We start from the raw sequence: 25,884 nt of genomic DNA on the forward strand, positions 1-25,884 counted from the left end.
CACCAGTGACGTGGGCTGGCTGTGTGCAGCGTTCGTGGGGCGGCCACATGAGGGCTCCAGGGCTGCGGGGGCATCTCCCGCGAGGGGGGGCCTTTCCCTGCAGCAAGTGTTGTGTCCAGGCCGGCTGGCTAGATGGGGCCGAAACCTGTGGGCGGCGGGTGGGGCCTTGCGAGAGCAGGTGGGCCGGAAGGGCGAGAAGCAGGAGGAGGACGCCCAGGCCGCGTGCTGCAGCAGGCATCCCCGGAGGGACCTGCCTTGCTGGGAAGCACATTCTGATCGCAGCAGCAGCAGCGAGTTTGTGAAGAGCCTTGAGGCTAGGTCAGACCCAGGTGAGCCCGCTCGCCCAGCATCCGGCTTCCAGCAGCGGCCATGGCCGGTCAGATGCCTCCAGGAAGCCAACAGCAGGATGTGAAGACAACAGCCCCCTCCTGTTCACTGCCCCCAGCAAGCAGCATTCTGAGGTAGACTGCCTCTATACATGCAGGTTCCATTTAGCCATCATGACTAATAGCCATTCCGCCTGGAGTTCGTCTTATCCCCTTTTAAAGTCCTTGAAGCCCTGTAGCCACATCTTGCATCCGTGAATACAATGTATATATATTTTTACTGTTCAATAACTCGATGTTTCTTTTTTAAACCTGTTACAACAGGCCTAACGCAACACACACACACGCACGTATATAACACAATAACACAGCTTATACTAATTATGTCTAAACAATTGCTCCTAGCCTTCTCACTTCCTAACACTGCGCTGTGCGCAGAAATTCTCTTTTGCCTGCTCTAACCTGCGCCAGTTTCACTGGGTGCTTCTGCGCTCCAGTGCCCTGAGCGAGTGGCCCTAGCTTGGCATGCAGAAGGCCCACATTCCACCTCTGGCGTTCCAGCTGGAAAAGGACCATCAGGTGAGTAGGTGATGCGGAAGACCCTTCTCTGCCCCAGGCCCGGGAGTGCCACTGTCTGTCGGAGCAGACAATGCTGAGCCAGATGGATAAACATGCCGACCCGTGGAAGGCAGCTTCCAATGCTCCTAAGGAGAAAACCTCCTCCCTAGCCACTTCCTCCACACGATGCATCACTTTCTAAAGCTCCACACCCCACACCATCTTGTTACTCTAAGCTGAAAGGCCCCAAATGCTTTTGCCTGTCTTCATGGGCAAAATAGTTGCACCCCTGGACCATGTTAGTTGCCCTTCTCCGTGCCAACAGACGGGTAGATCTAAAATTACCTGAGCAGGGCTGGTGGTTGCCAGAGCTCCATCTCTGAGTAGATGTGGCAAAGCGTGACATGGGCCATGCTCTCCGTGATGGATCCAATAGTTTTGGTTAGTCCAAACGTCGTTGCCAAAAATAGTCCAAAAGCCGCTGCCTTCCACAATCAGAGCATCCTCCTCACCCCAGGCCATCTGCTTTCAGGTGACTGCATGGCAGACCCCTGTAGGAATGGGGGCACCTGCACTGAAGAAGGGGACCACGCTGGGTGTCTCTGCCTACCAGGATATGGAGGAGGAGCTTGTGAGATTGGTGAGTAGAGCGGCTGGCAGAGAAATTCAAGGGGAAGTTGCAGGAGCTAGCCCTGGCAAAACACAGCTGTAGTGACTTCTGTGAAAAGGGTAGCACAATCTCTTGAGTTAGGTTCAGGATGTAATGTCTCATCGGTTAATCCAATTGATTCCATTGCATTTTGATTGACTAAAAAGATGCCAGTCGGGCAGCAGTTTGTAGAAAGTTATTTTTAATGCAAGTCCCAATAAATGCTGCAAACAGTGAGGGCCATTTTAGAAGAGGTGCTTCTGAGAGAAGCGGAGAGGTCTTCTCTGAGGTCACGCTGGCTGCTGTGACACATGCATGCTTCATGTAAAAACAAAGAAAATGCTTCTTTTCTTTAGAAAGACCGTGTGTGCTTTTTTCTTTAGGTGAATGTTATTTCTATGACAAGGTATGCAGATACTGAATCAGTGTAAGCGAAGCCTCCTTCAGTCAATGACAGCCCCTCTCTTCTCTTGCAAAGCAGACTAGCGGGGGTCGCCTATCCAGCTCTGCCGCCATTGCTTAAACCGGGGTTTTTGTTTCTCTCCCTTCTCTCCCTCCAGAGCTGGAGAGGTGCAGGCCCAGCTGGGACAGCTTCCAAGGGTTTTGCTACAAGCACTTCTCCACCCGGAGGAGCTGGGAGGATGCTGAGACCCAGTGCCGGAAGCACGGAGGGCACCTTGCTAATATCATGACGCCCGAGGAGCAGAGCTTCATCAACAGTATGCCCTCCGCGGGTTTTTAGAGGATCCCGATTCTCTGCTGTGGTTTTAGCTAATTTTAGGATGCTAAAGTAATCTGGCAGGTTCAATTCGGATGTAGCTATTGTAGCGTGCACAATGATCTTGAAACCACCTTCTGCCTGATTCTCTCTAATTTACTTTCTCTCAGGTGGAAAATGTTCTATGGCTAGATGTGCGAACTCTTGCATGAGCTAGCTGGAGGTTTAAGAATGGGGCGTGTCTGTTGGACAGGATCTGTATTCTGAGTTCTATCTGAAGTATGCCCACTGCCCAACAAAGAAGGATGTGCAAGATAGTTCATGGGTCTTCCATGGTTCTCTGAGATTGTGGGGTGGAAAAATTGAAGGCTCCACATCTCTACTTGGACATACAGTCATCTGCCACTGACAGGATTCCTTGCCTCTTTGTAGCATCATCACACACAGCTTTCCTTGCCCTCTGCTGTCCACGAGCAGCAAAATATGGCATAGGAAGCTGCCATCCGGAAGGGAATGTACTGTAATTTTATAGTTTAGATGTTAGGTATTGAGTTGCTTTTATTATTGATTGTTAGCTGTCGCAAGCATTCAAAGAGGTGGCTAACAATTTCAATTTGTTTGTTTGTTTATTAAATTTCTAATCCACCCAATAACAAATGTTCTCTATACATCTTAAAAGCAAGCTCAAATATCTCTTCCGTATGATGCTGCTACTCCTTCTGAAATGCTGCCCTAGGCAGCCACCTAGGGTCACCTGACGGGACAGCAGGGTAACCACTGCAAGGGTTCGCTTGTGGTTTCTGTTGCTCTCTTTGTACTTCGTTCTTCTTCATCCAACCGCAACCCTGTTTGGATTCCAGATCGGTACAAGGAATATCAGTGGATTGGCTTGAATGACCGGACAATCGAAGGGGATTTCCAGTGGTCTGATGGGACTCCTCTGGTAAGCGGGGTTTGCAAAGGCAGATCAGTGCAGGCCACCCAAATGGGGCTCTGGGCAACATGTCAAGATTTCAGTTCACTTCCACTTCGCCCAAACAACCGGCTGGATTTACACACATGCGCATTACTGCAACGCCCCAGTCAAGTTGCTTCCGTGGGTCGGGCTGGAGGGAGCCTCACCCCAAGGAATCGAACCGTTCCTTTTTCTCTGGCCCTAAGTCACCGTTTGAGTCATCAGGTCTCTCAGACCTTTCGCCAATTACTTGGGAAAGAAGAAGGGAGTTCTGTTTTATTTTTATTTATTTTTACTAATTTCTTACTCATAGAGATAAATTATATAGATGGGGCTTGCCATTTAAACTAGCTGTAGAGATTCAAAGAGACTTTGTAATCATTAGATCATTCCATGAAGCACAAGAGTTTTAGAAACTGGATTCCAAGAAGATTGAAGAAATAGCTCTGGCTGATGTGGACCAGGAGGGGGTAATTTTGGAGAAATAACAGGCTCCCTTTGCCTGTATCTATGTATGTGCAAAACAGACAAAGCACTTACTGAATATTACCTAGTAACATAAGCCCACACACACACACACACACTAGATATGGGCAGGAGGGAGGGTAATAGGAGAAGGGTTTACCCTGAAAGGCAGGTACTAATTTCTTAAATAAGATAAAGGTAAGCAAAAGGTTACCTGTATGTAGCAGGAGCGGGCTCTCTGCTCCTCCATGCCTGTTCTGGAACAGACCCACATAGATCCATCTGAGCAGGCCCTGTCACCAGCCTTCCCCTCTGCAGCCTCCCACCATCGGCCCCTTTCCCAGATTCACTGTTGTGGTGAAGCCCTGGCCCTGTTGTGCCTTTTAGGAAGGCCCTCTGAGTGGACGCATCTTGCGCGTGCACTGTTGCGTGAGAGGCATGTGCTCCGAGGCACCCTGCACCTTCCATGCACCACTGTGGCCAACCTAGAAAACCTAATGGTCCTACAACGCTTCTTGGGCCAAAGGAGCCCCTCGCTGGTTCCCACCACAGGGCGGGCGGGCGGGCGGGCAGGCAGTGGAGCAAGGCTTTCGGCCACGGCCACGGCGATGGAGGGCACGGGCTGGGCCTGGGCCTGTTCCCGCCTGCCCCCGCTGACTGCCTTTTCTCTCTCTCCCTCGGGCAGCTGTATGAGAACTGGCACCCTGGGCAGCCAGACAGCTACTTCCTCTCTGGAGAGAACTGTGTGGTGATCGTCTGGCATGACGAAGGGACGTGGAGCGACGTGCCCTGCAACTACCATCTCTCCTACACCTGCAAAATGGGGCTCGGTAAGTGTGACCAATCTGGGAGGGGAAGGCGCCCCTTCTCATACGGGTCTCCGGAAGCAGCCCAATGGGCTGCTACCACAGGCTGGCCCTGGAGCCTGAACCCTCTAAGCCCCACTGCAGGACCCCACCCAGCCGCCCCACACACAGCCCTCCCTCCAGGCCAGTCCTAGAGAAATCAAACAGAAAGATGCCCCAACAACATCTTCTCTATCTATCTATCTATCTATCTATCTATCTATCTATTGCATGGATATCCCACTTTTCCCCTCTTGCAAGGAACCCAAGGCGGCTGACATTATCCTCCTCCTCTCCATTTCATCCTCACAACAACAACCCTGTGAGGTGGGCTGGGCTGAGAGTCTGTGACTGGCCCGAAGTCACCCAGGGAGCTTCCACAGCCGAGTGGGGACTAGAGCCCGGATCTCCCGGCTCCCGGTCCAACACTTCAGCTGCTACACTATGCTGGTGTCTTGTGAAATACCCCAAGAACACAGGGGGTGGCTCAGCAACCATGCTGTCTTAGCACATGGGGAAGTTTCTAGTGAGACGTTCCAGAGAAATACGTTTTTTAAAACAAAGAAGCCCAATGTCCATGTATATACAGGAATTTATTTGGGAGAAAGGGGGAAAGGGGGTAGACACACACAGGCTTGCAAATACAATCAGTAAAATCAATCTAACTTGGCTGGCTACCTATTACCTCCTTGAGTAGAATCTTGGGTTCCAGAGCATATGCAGAGTCCTTTGCAGGAAAGATGCTCTGAGAGAGTGAGAACTTCTTTGGACTCCTGATCTGGATATTTTCCAGGAGGCAAAATCCTGAGGTGGCCCTTCACCTATTAATGGGAATTTGAGACCAACTAAATGTACATGGATAGTTGCGTGGACAGTGGGCTGGATGCGATTCTTTGCTGTCCCACAGAGGAGACTCGCCTGGAGTTGTGGGTGTATCATCTGGGGTGCTCCAGAGGGTGGGGTGCACACCCCAGGGACTTGTTGATTTCTACATACATTGGCTATTATTGGCGGGGGGGCACGGTTGGCCGTGCTGTGTGCCCAAGCAGAGCATTGGGCTGAACGGGAGCGGGGGCCTGCTCGTGAAGGGCACTGTGCCAGAGGTGCCGCTGAGCGCACCAAGCGCTCGCAGCCTCGCGGTCCCTGCCCCGCGCGCCCTTGTTGGTGCTGCCGTAGCAGGTCGCATCACCTCCCTGCTGGGCAGAGCTCGTTCTGTGTAAGATTTATATCTGCTGTGGTTACACACGATCATATGGGAACGTTGCCTGTCTGCCACCTATTTTCCGATCTCATTGGGTATAGACCTCACCAAGAACATATGGTAAGACTTCATCCCTGCTGGTAGCCTGGCTCAAGGATTAACCTGATGGCAAAGAGCACAACAAAGAGGATATAAATACATATTCGATCTTTGCACTCTCTCTCCAGTGTCGTGCGGCGTACCCCCCGAGGTGGCAGAGGCCCAAATATTCGGCAAACCAAAGCAGCATTACGAAGTCAATTCTGTCATCCGATACTGGTGTCAAGAAGGGTTTGCTCAGCGCCACTCGCCTGTCATCAGGTGCCAGGAGAATGGCCAGTGGGAACAGCCACAATTCACCTGCATCCCAAGTGAGTCTTTACAGGCTGCCTCTGACTCTGGTAAACCTCTGCTCTCTTCTTAAACTGTTGGTAGTACAGAGTTGCCATTCTCCAGGCCCCTGGAGGGGGAGGGGGGAAACCTCTAGAAGTTAAGTCTCTGAGAAAGTGGGGGGATGCCTCCAGTACACATTTTGAAATGTTGATGTTAACAAATCGAAGGACAATGCTCTTTCCCTAGAATATCTTTAACCCTCTTGGTTTTCAAGAGAGGGCAGGAGAGGCCATTTGGGAAAAGAAGGGGGCATGCGTGTGTGTGTGTGTGTTTGTCAGGGCGTTTGGTCCACCGCATCCTCTTCTCTTGCTAGCACATATAAGCATCATGTGACCTGTGCCTTCCCCCCCATCTCCCCACTTCCTGCCTTGAAGGGATAGGGCAAGACCAGGACTGAAGATTCACCAGAGACCGTCTTTCATCCCAGATTCACGATCAAGTCAGGAGTGATTTTGTATGAATCATCATGGAAAACCACCAAGGAATGACAATGGTGCCTTCTATCCCCCTTCTTTTTTATTATATGTGTGTATATATAAAGAAATTCTAATAACTAAATATTTCCTTGAAAATCCCCTCCTTATCAGCAAGACAATAAAATATAACTTTTTACTTTGTGCAAAGGCCATACTTTTTTCTCAAAGCAGATTGTATATGCTCACCGGTAGGTTTTGGAGCAGGCCAGGGCCGGCCCTGTTATTAGGCAGAGCGAGGCGATTGCCTCAGGCGGCAGAGGGTGGGGGCAGCGGGGGCAGCCTGCTGGCTGCTGCTCTGAAGTCTCTGGCTGTTTGTTCCCTCCATTGGCTCTGTATCCACACAGCCTTTCCTGGGCCCCTGTGGCAGCCAGCCACCAAAGATGTGGTGGAGGACACTATGCCGTGACCAGTGTGGAAGTAAGACTCGGCCGCCAGTCCAGCCGGCTGCGGTACGTGGCCGTGGAGTGGAGCCGCCTTGTCCTTCACCTCAGGCAGCAAAACGCCTGGGCTGGCCCTGCCTGGAGGGGCCCTGCCTATTTTGTACTGCCGACTGATTTTGTCATGAAAATATCTGGCAAACATCTCCCAGCATGCTACCCAGGGTTCTGTCCCAAAAGACACCAAGCCACTCTGAAGTCTCTGCTGGGCGACACTGAGAGTCTGCAGTACTGAAGGAGAAAAATGGCTTCTTTGCCTTCATCGCTGCCACAGAGGAGGCACGATCATGGTCTCTTACTTGAGTTCGATCGGATTCAAGATGCATTTCCTCCACCTGCGTTCCAATCGTCTTCCAGCTTGCTTTGCGGCCTTCAACTCAGAAGTAGACCAAGGAGCAGAACAGGCTCTGCAAAGCCAGATGGCGTGCTCAAGAGTGCATCAGGTACCTGGGTTGTCCCCATATTCCACAGAGTGGCCAGGGCTGTGACAGGAGCGCCCACCACACTGGCTCGAAAATCCCCTAGGGCCGTCTGGAATCCATCAGCCTCTGGAGGTGGGCCATCCCAATAGCCCCCCCTTCCCCCTGCACAGAGGGATAGTTACTGCCAGCCTAAATCTCAGCAGGAAATGGTCTGGCCATGATAAGGGAATAGATACAACATCCCCCACCTTCAGAATGCCGTCCTGCTGTGTAGTAGAGAAAACCAAATCCGGAATGTGGCAAACTCCTTGCACTGGGCCAATGACATGCTGGGAAGCCCCGGTGGTGTCATGGCAGCCATGACGTCCTGAGCTACTCTGGGCACATCAGCCTGGACCAACAGAATCCCGAATCAGCCCTGAGTGCCCCGATATACAGACACTCCAGATTAGTACTTGGACAGACGGGAAGCCTGGAGAGAGAAGCAGAATGTCTACAGATCGGAGCCACTCCCCCTCCTCAGCCCTCTAATCTGTGTTTGTGCTGAACTGAGTGCCCAGGAGGGCATCTCTGGGAGAGGCTGCCCCCCCAAGCCAGGCCTCAGTTACACGCACAGGTTGGCCTCCTCATCCACAATCAAGTCATGGATGAGGGAGACGTTGTTAAGGAAACGCATTTAACGCGGGCACCGGTGGGCAGGCTGGGATGGCCACCAAAGTCCTTTTGGATGGGGGAAAGACCGGAAGAGGGGCAGGCACACGATGCCCAACAGCTCTTCTCCTCACCTGACACATCAGTCCCGCAATGCCACGGTGCCCTCTTCCCATAATTCTCCTGATGGGGGTCCCTCCCCAGGTGATCATCAGAAACCTCTCCCAGGCACATGACCCTGACAGCCTGCTGCATAATACAGAGCAAAACAACAGGAGAACAAGAGCAGGCACTAACTCTTACCAGAGCCAGCGATTCCATGGTCACCCTCTTATACTTCGTGGGTCACCTTGCCTCCCACGAGGGACTTGGAATTAGAGCATCCTGCTCCTTTCCTTAGAGGCAAATGGGATGGCCCTCCCCCGCCCTCATCCTTCCCCCTAGGTGGCTACGCCCCTTTTGTGTCACCCCCTGTAGTCGACCCCCCCCCCCGGTTGGCCCACTGGCAGGTCAGGCCTGGAGAAAGGGCCTCACCCCAGGGCCTGGGTGGTGAAATTCAGGCTACTGGCTCTTCCAGCTCCTGCCCCTCCTGGGCTGTGGAGGGGATGGAGGGTAAGAATGGGGCTTCCCACCTCCTGGACCTCTGTTGCAGCAGGCCCCTGGGGGCGGGAAGCAGCCCACAGAGCCCAGGCAACGTCTCCTCAGACGTGCTGCGGGAAGCACAAAACAGCCCGGCCCGTTGCTGCAGAGCAGAGGCAAAGAAACGATCGATGTGCAGTCAAGGGGCAATTGGCACCCTGCAAGCCCCCAGCTGCAGTGCATGGCTTCTGCAGGGCGGTGCTTCAGCTCAGCCTGCATCAGCTGTCCACCTGCCTAGTGGGTTCTTCGCTGCCTGGTCGTCACTCTCCAGGGGCTCAGGGAAAGGCCTTCCCCAGCCCTGCTCTTGGAGCTCTTTCTGGACACTGAGGCTGGGCCTTTCTCCATGCAAGGCTGTACTCTGCCCTTGAGCTTTGGGTCTGGCTTGGCATGTGGGTTAAACCATGCAAGGATGATCATTTGTGTTCTCTAGCTGTCGTCTTGTTGTTATGTGCCCTGCGCAGTCAGGAGGGAGCATTTGAGTCCCCTTGGTAGAGTTAGATGCTGTCCCCCCCTAGAATCCACAGTAACGCCAGCACCTTCTCCACTTCTCTTCCTCCCTTCCTGCTCACATAAGCCATCAACTTTAGTATAAAAATCTACACCAGCCGTTCACAACGTAGTGCCCCCCAGATTCTTTGGACTACAATTCCCATCAGCCCCAGGCATCGGGGCCAATGGTCAGGGAAGTTGGGAAATATAGAGCATTTCTACTCGGAACCTTTATTGCATGCTCGTGATTGGTCACTCATGGAATTTTCGGGTCCTTTACATGATGTCAACATTCAGGGCATCTCTCGCGCTTTCTGACCTTTATCCTGCTTTTTAAAAGACCAGCGATAACCCGATAAGGAACTTTAATCCAATATATCAGCTGTGTGTAATGATGGAGTTGCGCTATAACCACAGCGCCATCTCCTCCAACGGAGAGGAGGAGGAGAATGTATGCTGCCTTGGGTTCCTTAAGGAGGAAAAAAGGCGGGATATAAATGTAATAAATAGAACCTCAGAGATCATCAGCTCCTAGGTCTGGTTCACAAACGCAGGCACATCTTATGTGATTTTTCGTAGTTTGATCACTCAGGCCTTGGGGCTGCGCATGATCCCCCCCATTCACAGATTCCAGGGCTGCTGACTTCCTGGCTTGAACATTGCCATCTGGGGTGCTGGGATCCTCCCTCTCCCCCTTCACTATTACTTTATAAGTACATAAACACATAAGAAGCGCCCTGCTCGATTGGATCAAGAGTTCGTCTAGCCTATTTATTTATATATGTGCAGAATTTTTGCCCTGCTCTTCAGCCAAAAAAGGCTCCTAGAGGGGCTTACAAAGATTAATCATAGACAGTCCCTGCCCCCAGGCTTACAGTCTAAAAGACATGACACAGAAGGAAAAGGGGCTGGGAGGGAGGAGGGAGAAAGCCAAACTGAGGCAAAAGTTCCTTCATTTCAAAGCTCTTGTAGGTGTTCTTTCTGGCAGGGAAGGATGAAACAAGCTCCCTGCAGCTTGTTTCTCCGGCCGATGGATGGGGCCAGGTTGGTCTCCCCCTTGCCATGTCTTCCTGGGAGGCGGGCGTGCAGCCCCCCAGCGGCCCTCGGTTCCCTGGGCCAGTGGATGGGACCGGAGTCCGCAGTCCCAGGGAACGGTCAGTTGGAGCTGTTCTTGTTAGAGTCATGAATTCAGGGTCTGAATAAAAAAAAAAAATACACAACCTTCTCCCTTGTGCTGCCTTTCCAAAAATCCTGAAGGCCACAGTTTCACAGCCTACTGACAATTTCTTCTTGGGGAGGGCAGGAGAGATGGTTAGCTGCCGGCACACCGTTCCTCTGCCCCTTTGTCATGTCCAACAACCTGTCTCCAATCAGATGCCCCAAAGCAACACCCACAGTCAAGGCATGAAGTCAACAGACCTCCCTCACAGGGCGCCCAGCAACTGATTCTCAGAGCAGAGACTGCCTCTGAACATGGAGGTCTTGTTTGGCTACCATGGCTAGCAGCAATGCTAGATTACACAGGAGGAGAATGCATGCATGTATTAGTACAAACTAAAGACTTGCCCTTCTGGATCAGACCAGGGGTCAGCACCTTGTTTCCAAGAGTGCTCAACCAGTTCCTCCAGGAAGCCTACATGTAGGGCGTGATGCCATCAGCCCTCACCTGTGCTACAGTATTCAGAGGGATGCAGCTTCTGAACAAGAGCTATCATGAGACCTGGAACAAAATGTGGCTGTGACGTTACACGTCTGAATATATGAATCTGTGAGTATAGTAATGTATTCCTGTTATATCTCTGTATTTTATGGTGAGTGTTTCTAGGGGGAGAGTGCCGTGAGTGACTGGAAGACTGGTGGATTTGCATATGTGTGCAAATATATTTGCATATATTGGCTGAGCGTATGAAGGAGGAGTGAAGAATGTGTGCTATATAAACTGTGTGTTGTGCTGTGTGAGTCAGTCAGATAGGGTTTGGGTTAGAGGGAGACTGGATGATAGTGAAGGTCTGTCGTGATTGTGTAGTGATTGATTGAGAGTGTGATCTGGAGTATTGTGTATGAGAGAACATACACTAGTAGAAAAACTTCCTGACTGTTAGAGCAATATGACAATGGAACCAATTACCTGGGGAGGTGGTGGGCTCTCCCATACTGGAGGCGTTCAAGGCGAGGCTGGACAGCCATCTGTCTGGGATGCTCTGACTTGGATTCCTGCCTTGAGCAGGGGGTTGGACTTGATGGCCTTGTAGGTCCCTTCCAACCCTACTATTTTATGATTCTATGATTCTAACCATTAAAAATTATTTGTTTACTATTTAACAACTTATTGCTGTAATTAATAAAATTTTGTTTGTTTATACAAATTCTATGCCTTCTGCTCTTGGCTACATAACGGGAAGGTAATAAAGGAAACAATGCAGGTGATAATATAAACAAGCGTGACCTCACAGCTTTAGGACAGAGTAAAGGGTTGGACCTGAGCCTTAAAGCTGGGTGACCAGCTAGATGGGCGATTAATAAATTTAATAAATAAAATAAAGGTCCTGGTGGCAGCGTGATTGTGTGTGGGGAAGGTGCTTCCTGCTTGAGTGAGAAAGCCCTTAGAGAAGGGGTATTCTCACAGGGAAGGGGCAGGAATACCACCGTTGCAGTATGGTGTCTGTCAGCCAGCCAGGCCCTTTTCCAAGAGACACCATTCCATCCCCCCTCCCCCCACCCTTTTCGAACAGTTAGTCAGTATCCCATGCACACCGAATATGCTCATTCACCATGGAGCTGTTTAGGGGAGACAGTTCCCTGTTAGTTTCCCCCCCGCTCAGCATTTTTGTACTTCTGCAAACCTGGGGTTGCCCTAAGCTCACTGATATGCCTGGATGGTGCCATTTTGGCTACAAATCCAGTAAGATTTGTATCCACTGGGATCCACCCAGTAAGAGTGAACTTGCTATTATGGGCTGTTGAAAGGTGGTCCCAACTCACACCCTGCTCTTGCTCCATGGTGAGAAAATTCTTGCTTGCGCTTGAATAGGATCTCAGGCTGAGCAGCTGGCCTTCTGAAGCACAGCCTAGGCCAGATGTCAAAGCCAGGGACAGAGGACAGAACGTACACTTTCCTTAGAAAGGTTTTTCATTGAGCTTCAAAAAAAATAATTGATGTGAGTGATGCTTCTTAATCTTTGGCCCTTTCCCTAGTTATATTTTATTTTATTTTATTTATTTTATTTATGTCATTTCTATAATGCCGAATAGCCAAAGCTGTCTGGGCGGTTCACAATCATACTGAATAAATGGTCTCCAGATGGGGAGATTTTGGGGTGACTGGAAAAGATGGACCTTCAGGCTGTGCCAAAGGGCCGCATGGCTTCACTTGGAGGGCCACACAGACTGAAGCACTAGGCTTGCTCTCAGTGGCAAGCGGTTTGCTCTCCTGCAGCCTTCCTACCACAGCTGTCCTCCTTTCTTCCCATATCCACATCTGGATGGATGCTTTGCTTCCAATCTCCATGTGGACTTTAAAGCTGCTGGGCTCATCTCTTTCCTGAAGTGATATTTGCTTCTCGCTTTTGGAATAGACCATCTGGCTACGGATTCCTCCCCATCTCATTTCTGAACATTCTGCCCCACAGCTTCTTTCTACTCCCAGATCTCAGACCTGACCCTGCAACAACTGAGAAGCACTATCAACAGACAGTGGCTTCCTACAGCTCATCATGAACCTGGTTTCCAGAGGCCTGTTCACCCACCTTCTTCATCTGTGATATGAAACCTTTGCAGATGGTAGCCCTAAATATTGAGAGATGAGGCAAGGAGGGAGCTTGGGACCGCGCCTCCTGGCCTTACCCCCAATGCTGCACACCCTGCTGTCCCCCCCAACATCTGTGCATTCGCCAGGGATGTCTGGAAAGTGGAACCCTCCAAATGCTCTACCGGTCAGAAGGCACTGGGCAGCTTTTCTATCTTTTTCTCCTTGACAGCTTCTCTGCAGTAAGAGAAAAGACAGAAGAAGCAGAGGAAAAACATGGGAAAACATGGCAGGATTACGAGTAGAAGATGCCATCCTGTAGACTCCATGTAAAATTCCGTGAATGAGGCCTATCCTTAGCTTCAGGCAGGGACAAAGGAAAAGTGGGGGCTGGCAAAAGTCCCTGTTGGATGCCAACCCCCTGCAAGGATCTCCTGGGAAAAAGGGATGGTTTAACGGAGAGGGGTGTCATTTGATGTGAGCCTCCTTGGGCCTCATCACCTGAAGTTCTCCTGTCTTCCTCCTTCTCCATCCACATCACTCACCCTTCCTACTTCACTGAGAAGCAGTAGACCCCATACTTCTTCCGTAACTTGCTGGGGAAGCCAAAGCTGCGGACGCTGGGGTCTGGGACTCCGCCGCAGCGGGCACGGGGGGTAGCGATCGGGTAGCGGACGCTGCCATCATGCAGCCACCCTCCGTCACAGCGGTCCAGCTGGGAGAACTTCCATGCTGCAAACAGCTGCCCGACCTTTGCAATGGTGGCTCCATCACTGTGGCAGGCCTGAGTGGCCTCTTTGAAATTCAGGTGGCCCCTGATGAAATAGACCCGGCCTGGTCAGGGGAAAGGAAAGAGAGGAAGCGACTGTCAGGAGGGCAGAGTTGAGGAAAAGACCTAGAAGAGAACGGCATGGCTGTCGCCACCGCAGAAGGGAAGGCTGGACCTGTGGAGACGGTTGCAAGAAGAAAAGGAGGTAGTTTGGGAAGGGCCAAAGTGGGGGAGGGACTACAAGTCCCAGAGCCCCTTAGTTCCTTCTTTCCTGCTCTGCACTAGAGCCTGAGAAAGCGGAAGGTTAGACACCTGCACTGCACTCTGCATGGGGCTGCCCTTGAAGAGGGTTCAGAAACAGCAGTTGGTACCAAATGAGGCAGCGAGGTTGATGGCAGGAACCAGGGGCCTTGGCCATGTTATGCCCATTTTAAGTGCACTGCAGAGGCTTCCAGCTTAGTTTCCAGGCTCAGCTCACTGGGACCTGTCATTACAGGCCTTCAAGTACGCCCTAAAGCCGTATTGAGTTAGCCTGGCCTACAGATACCCCACAGATCTTCCTAAGAATGTTCCTTTTGAAACATTGCATCTGAAAAGAAATATTCAAGTGTACTTTGGGGGAAATACCTGGGCTGCTGCCATTCACCTTATTAAACAAGATCTACGAAAACCCAGAGCAACAGATGGGAACACATGTGCATAGCGCTACTGATGTTTGTCCTCTCCCTTCCTCCCCCCGCCAGTGGGCTGTAACAGACGCACGGCACAAGAATTTGTTGCAGTGCAAACCTATGCATATTTACTTGGAACTAAGCTTCAGCGATTTCAATAGGACTTACTCCTAGGCAAGCATTCACAGGATGGCAGACTTAGACGCCTTGCTATTCTGTCTATGGAGTGTGAACTCGCAAGCTGCAAGAGAAATTGATTCCATGTATTTATTTATTGCATTACTTAGAGCTCAGTCCTATGCAGTATTCCCATACTGGCAGGGGAATGCTGGGAGTTGTATGACTTTTCTGTCTAAACATGCATAGGATTGCGCCCTTAGCTGCCCTTGGTCTCCCCAAGGTGTTTTTTTTTAATATATAACGTACAATTCCATATCAACATAACAAGTTCATACAATCATAAATCATAAAATGATAAATCCGGTTCTAAGTATGAACCAGATACAACAAGCCAAACCCAAAACTTTAAACAACAAAAGCAGCATATAATCAAATACCTTTTAGTTAAAAGCCACAAACAAACCACATACTTTTTAAAACCCTCTTAAAGACAAGAAGCGATGGAGCCAGATGTAACTCCCTCAGGAGGGAATTCCATGGGACAGGGGCCATGACTGAGAAGGCCATCTCTCAGTGCCCACCAGCCTTACAGATTGTAATGCCCAGCCATCTAGCAGGACCTCTGGCAAGAATCATAATCCATGCCCTTATGATAAGCTGGATCATAAGGGCATAAACATTCCTCCAGATAACCTGAACTCATACTTTTTAAGGCAGCCAGCCATGGGGCAGCTATGGCTCTCCAAATGTGTTGAACGCCAACTCCCATCAGCCCCAGTCAGCATGGCCAATTTGCCAGAGATGCTGGGACTTGTAGTCCAACAACATCTGGAGGGCCACAGGTGCCCTGCCCCTGATTTAAGGCTTTAAAGGCCAAAGGCAGCACTTTGAACTGGGCCTGGAAACACAGGAGTAGCTGGTGCTCTTGGAAGCTTCATGTAGATATGAAACAGAAGTCATTAGAGAGGTGATTCAGGATTTCAAAATGAAAAGACCAGAAAAATAAGGATGTAATGAGATATGGGTTATTTATGTCATTTCAGTCATATATTTATTTATTTCATGACTTGTGAGATTGTATATATGGGATGGGATTATATGGGGGGGCATGTTACAAGTTTGTACCAAATACAGATAAATTATGCTCGGACACCAGATTTGGGCAACTTATAACCAGAAATGTCACAACAATCCTGTGAAGCAGGCCAAAGGAACTCCCATTTTACACAGAGAGGCAGGTCAGAAATAACTATTTGTCCAGGAAGTAACTATTTATCACCTTCTGGGTCCAGGATATGGACGCGGGAATAGTTAGCGTGGCCATCAGAAAGAAGTCCATTTCTAGTGGTGAGGGCTTGCAATGGGCTTGGTATAAAAGCATCTAACTATCCACAAACCTTCCACAGCTGACGTGAAACAGAAGGCATCAAACCGATCTTTCAGCTTGTCCTTGTTGCCGTAGGTCCGGACCCCCGGCAGGAGAAGGCGCCCCCCGCAGGGCTCCCGGGAGTTGATGATCGGGTAGTGCACTGTTCCTTCCAGGATCCATCCTGCGTTGCACCAGTCCAGCCCTTCTGTCCATGCTGGGAGAGGAGGAAGAGGAGGTAACAAATCCAGCACGAGGAGGCAACTGAACAAGAAACAGCCCTGGCGGCCACCTGTGTCCTGCTCCTGCGCCTTTCATTTAAATGTTTTAAACAACACCTGATATACATCAATCATGCCGGTGGCATTTTCTCTCCACATCCCCTTCTCTCTATGCTGGGACAAGCTCAATCTGCTAAACTGCCAGACGTCAGGTTGTTGTTGTTAGAAGCAAAGGAGGGAGGCCGGTAGAAGCTGAGCTTAAGCTCAGGAAGAAACAGATGCGGCGTCTGGGAAGGCGGGGCCATTCAGGACTGGACAGCCAGTCCAGGGGCGCACAAACACTCCCCAAGAAAGAAACAGTGTTCAACAACCATGTAAATGCTTTTTCACTGGCAATGGATTTTGCTCCAGGAAGATCCACCTGGGCAAACGCACCTTTCCCCAGGCCGCCTGGCCCACCCTGCAGGAGCTCGCTCAGGATCCAGTATTACTTGTGCAACCTGCTCCGTCCCTGGCCAGGACAGGGGCTCTTTTGGGAAAAGAGGGGGGGAGGAGGAGGAGGGAAGAAATCCATCAATGAATAGGGCACATGGAGAGGTGGGTGGGGCTGGATGGCGTGGGGCACTGCCTGGCATCCACTGAGCGAAGCCCCAGAACCTGCCTTGGTGCTCGTGGATGAAGGGTGGCAGCGGACGGCCCACAAAGACCATCCAAGAGCACAGTGTGATGGGGGAGAAGTTTTGCATACTGATGACTTCCATCCGCCTCTCGGGTCGCGTGCAACTCCCGGCTTGTGGATGAACATTTCAGGCGTCATGCAAGTCGAACCCTCTACTGTGCCTGCTGGGGGAGGTGGGGGAGCACGTGAGGACAAATGGCTACTGCGCTATATAACCAGGCTTTTCAGCTGTGGTGCGTTCTAGAAGAGCAAGTAGGACTTGCAGCTGAACCTTACAAGGTATCATCGCTCCTAGCGGGAGCGCTCCTGTTCAGGGTTCTAGGGCACCATAAGCTGTAAGGGCTGAAGCAGAACCCCACCCCCCTCCTGGGCTTCCCATTTATTTATCCAAATGACACTCAACTGAGGATGCTCAGTCCTCCTCATTGGGCTTTTGGGAAGTGTTTCTTAAAAAATATTTTGGACTTCTGCAGGCCTCCGCGTTCCCCTGAGCCTGCTGTTTTTCAGCATCCTCCTTTCGGCTCCTTTTCTGTTGGCACTTGGCACATACTGCCTGGGTTTGCTGTTAGAGGGAGTGATTCTACATGCCAGCACTACTGGCTTCAAGCAGTTTTGCATGGTGATGGGAGAACCCCTCCAGGTTCATTTCGGAGAGAAACTAGCAATCACGAGCACAAGTGGAGAAAACTTTGGGAAAAGTTTCTTCTGAGAGTTCAGATTTGCTTGTAATTGCACCACCCCCACTCACGCATACCAATGACTTTAAAAAAAATATATATTTATCCCGTATACTCCCTCACCTGATCGCTGTGACTATAGCTGCTACTCCTTGGAAGCTACTCGCCCTCCTCCTCCACCCCGCCCCAGCTAGTGTGGCAACGGTGGTAAGGGGGGAGAGGTCTCTCTCTCTTTCTTTTTGTCTGCGTCCTCCTCCTCTACTCTTTTCTTCACTCTCTCTCTCCTCTGCTCCAGAAGACAGGAGTCCTGGGAAATGTAACTTTCTCAGGTCATCTGCTAACCCTTTGGTTATTTATTGCTTATGACGTTACAAGTTGCCAAGTTTTGCATTCTGGTGTAAGGAACTGTGAACTTTGGAAACATCACTAGATCTGCAGCGCTTGCATCCAGCTGCGTCACATCATCATCTCAAGGACACAGGCTGAAAGATAAACTAAGCGTTGCTTATTGGGAGAGTGAGTTTTTGCTTTGGATCTCTTTGGAACACATTGTTCCTAGTCAAGCACTGAAATGTCACCTTCCCACAACACAGTATGGATTACCTTTGTAGAGTTGTCCGTATGTGGCCAGCCGGGAGTCCTGCTCCTGGCAAGCTTTCTTGGCTTCAAAATAGTTGAATTTGTAGCGCCCGTGGCTGGTCTGGTAGGGGAAGACGACGCCTGAGAGGGACAGGGGAGAACATGAACACGCTGCGGTGGACAGACGCCTGCTGAGAGGGACACGGACAATGGATCTCCCTCTGGTGATGTTTCCTCATGAACAGTCCAGGGGAAGAGATATGGGCTCCCCTGCAAGGTCATATTCCTCCTCCCTCCCCGTGACTCCAAAAGGAGAACTCAAAACACACGTGTCCTAAATGGACTCAGCGGTTTGTATAAATATGACTGCAGTTGTTCACTGGACTACAGTCCAAAAATGGCCGTTCTGTAATCTTCTTCTGGCCTGGAAATCAGCATCATCAGAATCTCTCTCTCTCTCTCTCTCTCTCTCTCTCTCTCTCACACACACACACACACACACACACACACACACACACCTTCCCTCCCCCTGCCCATAGATCAATTTTCTAGTCCACATAGAGGAAATGTGTGAATAGTACCAGATGACCCCACCCCCTCCTCCGCTTCCTCAGCGGAGGATAAAGAAGGCAACTGGAATATTGCTCAGGCTCCAGATTCAGGTTGGCCCCCAGCCAACGGAATTGATCACTATGGATCTGTTTGCTGCCCAACAGGAAAACACCTCTGCCTTCTTCATGATATTGCTTCCTCTGCCTCTAATGGCACCTCAGTGTCTCTTAAGATGTCTGCATCATGGAACAGAAATCGCCTGTTTTGCTCTCCCAGATTTTTTTTTTGAGTGGGCAGCATCTACTATCACAGTTGGACAAGGGATGGGGAACCTCAGGCCCAGGAGCCGGATCCAGCCCTCTTTGGGCCCCAATCCAGCCTCCTGGGGTTTCCCAGGAGGCCACGGCCCTTCCTCATGCACACCCCTTCCCACAACCACTGATTGTCTGGTGGCTTCCTGACTCTTGTGCTGTCGTTTCCCCATCCTGTGCCTCTCCCAAGGCGCTGCCAGACAGAGCTTTAAGCTACACTGCTGCTACACTGCTGTATCTTGGCCCACCACTGGAGTGTGGCCCCTGAGAGCTCCTCCAAAATGGAAAGTGCCCCCCCCAAGGGAACTGTGGTCAGAGAATCACCATCTAACTGCAGGGCCAGAGAGATGCTCTCGTCTTCTAGGCCGTGGACCAGCTGGCAGCGGTAGCGGCCCTCGTCGTCCAGTGCCACGGCGGAGATGGTGAGCGAGGCATCGTAGCGGTGGCGGTACCTCAGGCGGGCCCGGCTGCCCAGCGGACCGTAGGTTTTGTGATGGGCCCCGTTGGTGATCAGGATGACGACCTCCATGTATTCCGCTGGCTCCACCTTGCTCCATCTGACCTTATAGTTTGGGGGCAGTGCCCGCAGAACGCACGGCAGGGTGACCGTGGCTCCCCTCTGGGTGTGCACGATTTTGCTGGTTGGCTCCAGCAAGTACTGGAGGGGCACCGGCGTGGCTGTGGGGGGAAGCAACAGGGCGGCAGTCAGAGCAGAAATGAATTTGGAGTGAAGGATTCCCGGGCAAATTCTTGAATTTACTTTCAAGAATGTAGTTTTTTAATTTATCCCTCCCTGGAGGCTCTTGAAATTGAATCACTGAGCGGTTGGCTGGTTGCATCTTATCTCTGGCACATGTGCAAGTAAATGCACATGCCTGGATCCTCAAGTCTCACACAGCACACAGCCGGCCATTTCACCCCCTGCAGCTGCTAGGGATGGTTTGAACTGTGGATAACACATTTCAGGACCATTACATCTTTTACCTTTAACCAAAGGCATGACGATCTTCTTGGCTTTAAATCAATGGCAGACGTGGGCTATTGTACACTGAAGAAATACAGTAGGTGGAAGCCTTCACAGTGTGTGTGTGTGTGGGGGGGGTGTCAGACAGAGAATGGGGGGGGTTATAAGCAGGTCCCTCTTTCCATCTGGAAAATGTTGGAGTGGGTGGCTTTGCAGCAAGCTGAAGGCTTGGAAGGATTTGATCCTAAAATAATGGTTTTAGCATTTCAGAGTCCTGCATCCTGATCTCCAGTTCATGCTGCCAACATTTCTATGTGTTAGTGCTGTGGTGAAAATTTCTCAGCCATTCCCATTCAAGTTGGTAGAAAAGAAATTACTTTCAAAAATAAATTCAAAGGAGAAGAAAATTTCGGATAAATCCTCATGGGTGGGGTTGGGGGTTCTTGTGCTTACCTTACTTAAGAGGTGGCCGAGGAGTGTGTGTGTGTGTCCTGTCTTTCTTTGTACAATCATCTCTCCAGCAGCCTGTAGCCTCCCTGGCTTCCCCCACTTCAATTAAAGCCCTGTGGAAGATACCATGAGGTCATTCATCCCCCAGGGCTTTTTCAGATCAGGAAATGCAGGCAGCTTAGGAGGCTGCAAAGCAATGGAGAGATGTGGAATAGAAAGAAAAAAATGCAGTAAAACCACCACCAAAGTAAATTCAAATAAGCTATAAAACACCCTGAGAATGAGGCAGGAAAATTGAAGCCTCTGTTAGAAAGGAAGATGAAAGCAGGGAAGAAAACTTTCAGGAAACTGGAAGACAGATTTTGGCACAGCACAGCTCCACCTCTTCCCTGGAACTGGATACAACACTGCCCCCTCACACCTGCATTGTGGAGAATGCAAAATGGGGGCCAGGCTGCCCACACAGTTGACGCTGTGGCCACTTGCAGTGGTAGCGCAAAAAGCAAAATCCTTAAGGAGAAAAGAAACAGGGTGTGCTACAGCCTCTGCAAATGGTGAGTCCTGCCTGTGAGAAACTGCTGGAGAATTTCTCCTCCCCCTGGAGGAATTCAGGGAAATTGTTTCCCTAATTTCTCTGCCCACAAATAGGGTGGAGACTTTTGAAAGTCCTTTTGGTCACAGCTCCAAGTCCCTGGTGATGGTTGGGAGGCTGATTCCAGTGCCTCCTGCAAGCTGCATCATGTCACATGCATCACTAGGCAATGTTCTGTGTTCATGTGGGGAGAGTTTCTTACACACCTGGATTCCCAGTTGGCCTCTGGTAAATCATGAGAATTCCAGGAAGGGAGGAGAGACACAGGCAAACCAGGAGCAGAAGCCGATTCATACTTCCGTGGCACAGGGGGGGGCTTGCCTGCAGAAAGAAGGACAACCCTTTGATCCATGGTGATGAGACCCCTCAACCCACAGGAATCACATGCCAGCATAACGGGGTCCTTCCCCCCACTCCCACACACGTACTGACTAGGAATGTGCATTGGAGTCAGACAGATCCCAGACTGGATTGGGCTGAATCGTCCCAGAGAAAGCCTGGCTCCTCTCAGGGTTTCAGGCAGCCAGGGAGTGTAGCTGGGGTGTGTGGAGAACTGGTCTTGTCATCTCTGCTGCCTCTTTCCCCATGGCTTACGGTCAAGCCCAGAGCTGACTGAGTTAATTCAGAAACCGAGCGAGGAGTGCAGCACCTTCCTGCCTGAACGAATGGAGGTCAGATGCAGACGTGCTCTGAGGACTGTACAAGAATGAGTGGGAGGCTATGGTTGCACCATGAACCAGGCTGTCACCAGGGGTGAGCCCCGGGGGCCTGCCTCCCTAATTATTCTCTGCCCCACCCCTATTTTTTTTAACAATTTTGTTTTAGTTCACAATTTTGTCTTTAAAAGGCCTGCAAACCAGATGAACTTCTGCCCCTACATTTTTGGCACCCGTGCTCCAGAACTTTTAGGCTGGCTACATTTTTGGCACCTGCGCTCAAGAACTTTTAGGCTGGCTACGCGCCTGCCATGAACTACTTTAACACAGTGTGTGTGTGTGTGTGTGTGTGTGTAAAACACAGCCACACAACAACAAAGCCAATTACCCACAAAAAGGAAGAGAGGGAATCCCTTTAAAAACTCTGCAAATTTTAAAGCTCCCCGTACATTATACAGTGTACACAAGCAATACAGTGCACACTTTCATATATTCTCTCAATAAAGCGACATCCTGCTCTTGTCCATATTTGTGACCTTTAGCCTAATAATGGTCTTACACTCATATGAATTTTGGAATCCATCAAAGATGAAACACGTATTGTTGCTGTGACTTTGGTGGTGTCAACTGAGGAGAAAATAAACAACCCCGCTCTGCAAGACCTGTCTTTCTTTCATAATACCTCTCTAACCCCTGCACCTATCCTTCCAAAACATTAGAGGTAACTTACTTAGTGGTATCTTTACAATGTATGCATATAAATTACCCATAGACTTGTCCACAGGGTGTGGGGAGTGAATCAGTGCTCAGTTCCTACCCAAATTAACTTTGAAGGCATATAGCACAAGAACCCCTGCACCCACCTTTCTGAATTGTTGCAGGTTTCTTCCCTAGGCGCACCCATATGGTGTGTATTGTTGTCATACAAATGGCCCACAAAAAGCACAACAAATCCTATTCTGCAAAGGCTGCTCTTGCACAACCTCTCCCGCCCCCAACTGCACCTATCTGCCTAAAAACTGGTAAACTCCATCCGGTCAGAAGAGGCAACTATGCCTGTAAATTTCATTCAGTGCTACTGAATGACACATTCCCTGCACTAACAGATACGTCTGAACAGACCCCGAGAATCCTTCTTTCCTTTTCATTTTTCAAGCCTTCCTGGTTGAAGGCGGAGCAGAAGAATGTAAGAGCCACGCTTGATCAGACAAGGTTCATCCCATTTCCAGCCTTGTCCAGCCAGATACTTCTGAGAAGAACACAAGCAGAGCATGAAGGGGATGCCTTTCTTGGCTCTTTGTCTCCAGCATTTCATATTCTCAGCTCAGAACATGGAGATTTTGCTTAATTTTCATGCCTCGTAGCTGCTGATAGACATGATGTCCATCATAAATCTATCTGACCCCACCTAACCCTTTATATAACCATGCCCTGAAGCTGGATCAGACTGACGGTCTATTTTCTCCAGCATCCTGTTTCCAACAGTGGACAGCCAGATGTCTCTAGGAAGCCCACAAGTTTGAGAAAAACATAAATGCAGTGGCGTCTGAGAAACAAGAATGGAACTGAACTGGACCCTCCTTGTACCACTCACCTATTTCCACTCACTGCATTCCCATCCAAATTCTTTGAAAATCTGGATCTCGGAGAAGAATACATTCTGCGTTATTTTGCTTGTCTTGCATAATTGATATAATTCAGAGATTCTAGGATTCCCTGCTTAGAATTTGGAAATGTTTCTGGCATTGTTTATATTTTAAAAATCCACCCTTCTGAAAACCATTCAGATGCCACAAGAAGAGAACAGTGAGAATCAGACAACACCATGGAAGGACCAAGACGGTCTCCGCCTGCTTTACCATACCTGTCTACAGAGATGGTTAAATCTTCTCTCAACCTTGAAGAGATGGCAGTGGGAGCTGTTGGGAGTCACCAAACCTGCAGCCTCTCCTCCAAGAGCCCCAAACCAATGCAGGTTTGGCATGTCTCCATGGAGTGATGAGTTGTTCTTCCTCCAAATCCAGTCTCATGGCAAACACCCCCCACTGCACAGGTCAAGAAGAAGCATGACAGGTCATCTCTGCCAGTGTTGCCAAGATGGGTTCCCTGGATGATACACTTTCTGGCTACCTGTGTGGCCACATCAGTGCTGACTGGGCCTCAAGGAGAAATCCTTACGCTGGTCAAATCAGCTTGGGGGACATTGACGAAGGGGAAGGTTGATGCCCTCCTTAGGCAGATGTTCCTCAGCCTTAAAGGGAGAGCTGCTTCTTCGGCTCCTCTCCCTTTCTCTGCCTCCCTCCCTCTCCCCTCTGTATGTAAGGTCCCCATCAACAGTTTGCACATTTTTCTGTTTTGTTTTCCCCCCACCCTGTCCCAAGAATACATTTTAGAAAGAGAAAACAGTTTCCCATTGTTCTGCTTAGCAAACAGAGCAATTCTCAGCAAACAAGCTTGCCTTTATTCAAAGGGAATTCAGAGAAAATGTCAACACAGTTCGGATGCCAACTGCTGGTACCTTCCCTGGGCCTGCTCCTCAAGTTGAACATCTCGGTAAACAAGCCAAAGTACCCTTTGGGGTTGCTTGAAGCCTCAGAGGGTTTCCCACAATGCACCAGCTTAGAACACCTCCCAAAATTACTATTCTGGCCACTGAAGGAGAAACCAAAGTTCCCACAATGCACCAGGCTAGCTGTATTAGTCATTTTGAGGGAAATCCAAATGGTCACCCTGAAAGACATGCTCTCAGCCTTGGAAGCGTACGATTCCCAAATGCTCTGTGGGTTTCTGAATATTAGTCAGCTGTTCTTCAGTTCTGAAAGCCAGCCACACAGGCCACCTACGAATGGCGACTGTAACCATTCAGCTGGCACATGCCGGCCCCATCCTGAGGCCGCCGACAAGGCTAATTTTCTGGTGGGAAAATGGTGGCCCAAACGTCACAGTTCCTTCAGATTTTGTTACCAAAATTCTATGATGGGACTAGATGCTGTAAACTAGACATATTTATGTATTTATTTATTACATTTCTATACCTCAAAATAGCCAAAGCTCTATTATTTGCATAATTAAACATAATTTCTGAGATCGATTCAAGCTTTAAAGACTGTGGGTGGGAGGGGGAAGTTGGGGGGAGATTTCATTCATCTTGCCTTTGACCACTGGAAAGTTCATATAGTTTTCCTTTCCTTACCAAATGTTTTAAGCTTTACTCCAGACCCTAGACTAGCCACCTGTTTTCAATTTTAAAAAGCATATTGATTCTCCTTTAGGGCCATGATGGCTCATAGGCAAGGCATGAAAGCAGCAGTTGTCCCTCCCCCACCGCCCCCCGCAGTATCTGTTACTCAGAGGCAGGTTGCTCTTGAACATGGAAGTTCAGTTGAGCTGTCTTGGCTAATGCTGCTGCTCTCCTCCTCCATGAAGGTCCCCCTAATCCCCCCTTAAAGCCACCCACTCCTGTGGCCATCACTGCATCTTGTGCAAACATGCCCTGTACATTTCTTATACATTGGATGAAGACGTACTTTTTTGTCTCTCCTGAATTGGTCTCAGTTCTACTGTTATGAGAGAGAAAACAGCATCCATATCCACTGTCTCGTGTCTCCACACCAACATAATGTTATAAACCTCTACTATGTCCATCCTCAGTTGTCTTTTTCTTGCACTAAAAAGCCCCCAGCATTGTAGCCTTTCCTCAGCTCCAAGTGGCTGGTGATTTTGGTTGTCCTTCTTTACATCTCCTCCAGCTCTGCCATATCCTTTTAGAGATATGGTGACCAGTATTGTGTTTGTGAAAGAAGCAGCATGCACCAGTTGTCTCCCCAGGATTCAACTCAATGAGCAAATCCAGGGCAGAAAAACTTGGATTCAAGGGGAATAAAACAAGTGTTAACTAAGAATTGCCCTGGGTTGCTGGTCCATTTGGACCAATCACTCACCCAGGCTTCTGCTGCAAAAGTTAAGCTGTTTCTTCCACATCACTCATGTGGGCTATTTGGACGGGGCCTGTTGGCTTGCGTCTGAAAGAGACAGAACTCAGTATCTCCCCCTCCCCCTAGTCATCCAGGGTTGGCAACTTTGCATCTGCGGTAGTCCTCCGATAGGCCTCGACTCAGCTGTGGCCTCACCAAGCAATTCTGCTGGTAAACCAGTGGTACTGTCACTTTCTGGGGATGGTGGAGATGAACCCAAGTTGTTGGGAGCAGGGTGGCAGTTTTTGAATGAGTCCATGTCCAATGTTCACATGTTGACTATCTGAGAGGCTTC

The 25,884-nt window shown here is 49.9% G+C and overlaps 2 protein-coding genes across 2 annotated transcripts in view; one reads left to right on the forward strand and one right to left on the reverse strand.

The window, feature by feature from the left end:
- Positions 1-6,769, forward strand: part of BCAN (brevican) — a 62,860-nt gene extending 56,091 nt beyond the window's left edge. The window contains exons 10-15 of the mRNA XM_084824479.1: positions 1,417-1,524; positions 2,094-2,252; positions 3,112-3,194; positions 4,357-4,501; positions 5,945-6,127; positions 6,524-6,769. Coding sequence (XP_084680605.1) covers positions 1,417-1,524; positions 2,094-2,252; positions 3,112-3,194; positions 4,357-4,501; positions 5,945-6,127; positions 6,524-6,546 — 701 coding nt within the window. The 3' untranslated portion in view covers positions 6,547-6,769. The remainder of the gene's footprint in view (positions 1-1,416; positions 1,525-2,093; positions 2,253-3,111; positions 3,195-4,356; positions 4,502-5,944; positions 6,128-6,523) is intronic.
- Positions 6,770-12,378: 5,609 nt separating this feature from the next.
- On the reverse strand, positions 12,379-21,253 carry HAPLN2 (hyaluronan and proteoglycan link protein 2). The gene is made up of 5 exons (XM_084824431.1): positions 21,166-21,253; positions 19,278-19,631; positions 18,115-18,231; positions 15,966-16,151; positions 12,379-13,842 (listed from the first exon to the last, which is right to left on the reverse strand). Exons 1-5 carry the CDS (start codon positions 21,251-21,253, stop codon positions 13,559-13,561), a joined length of 1,029 nt encoding a protein of 342 aa, XP_084680557.1. The 3' UTR covers positions 12,379-13,558.
- Positions 21,254-25,884: the final 4,631 nt, after the last annotated feature.

The sequence above is a fragment of the Heloderma suspectum genome, chromosome 17, assembly GCF_057233095.1.
Source record: "Heloderma suspectum isolate Gila_16-S chromosome 17, 16-S_ref, whole genome shotgun sequence".
In the NCBI taxonomy this organism is placed as follows: domain Eukaryota; kingdom Metazoa; phylum Chordata; class Lepidosauria; order Squamata; family Helodermatidae; genus Heloderma; species Heloderma suspectum.

Coding starts and splice junctions, on each gene's coding strand:
- HAPLN2 (XM_084824431.1), bottom strand. CDS start 21,253: ATGAATCGGCTTCTGCTCCTGGTTTGCCTGTGTCTCTCCTCCCTTCCT. Junction 19,632..21,165: donor GAGGCCAACTGGGAATCCAG/GTGTGTAAGAAA, acceptor TTCCCCCCACAG/CCACGCCGGTGCCCCTCCAG. Junction 13,843..15,965: donor TTTCACGTCAGCTGTGGAAG/GTTTGTGGATAG, acceptor TCCCCTGACCAG/GCCGGGTCTATTTCATCAGG.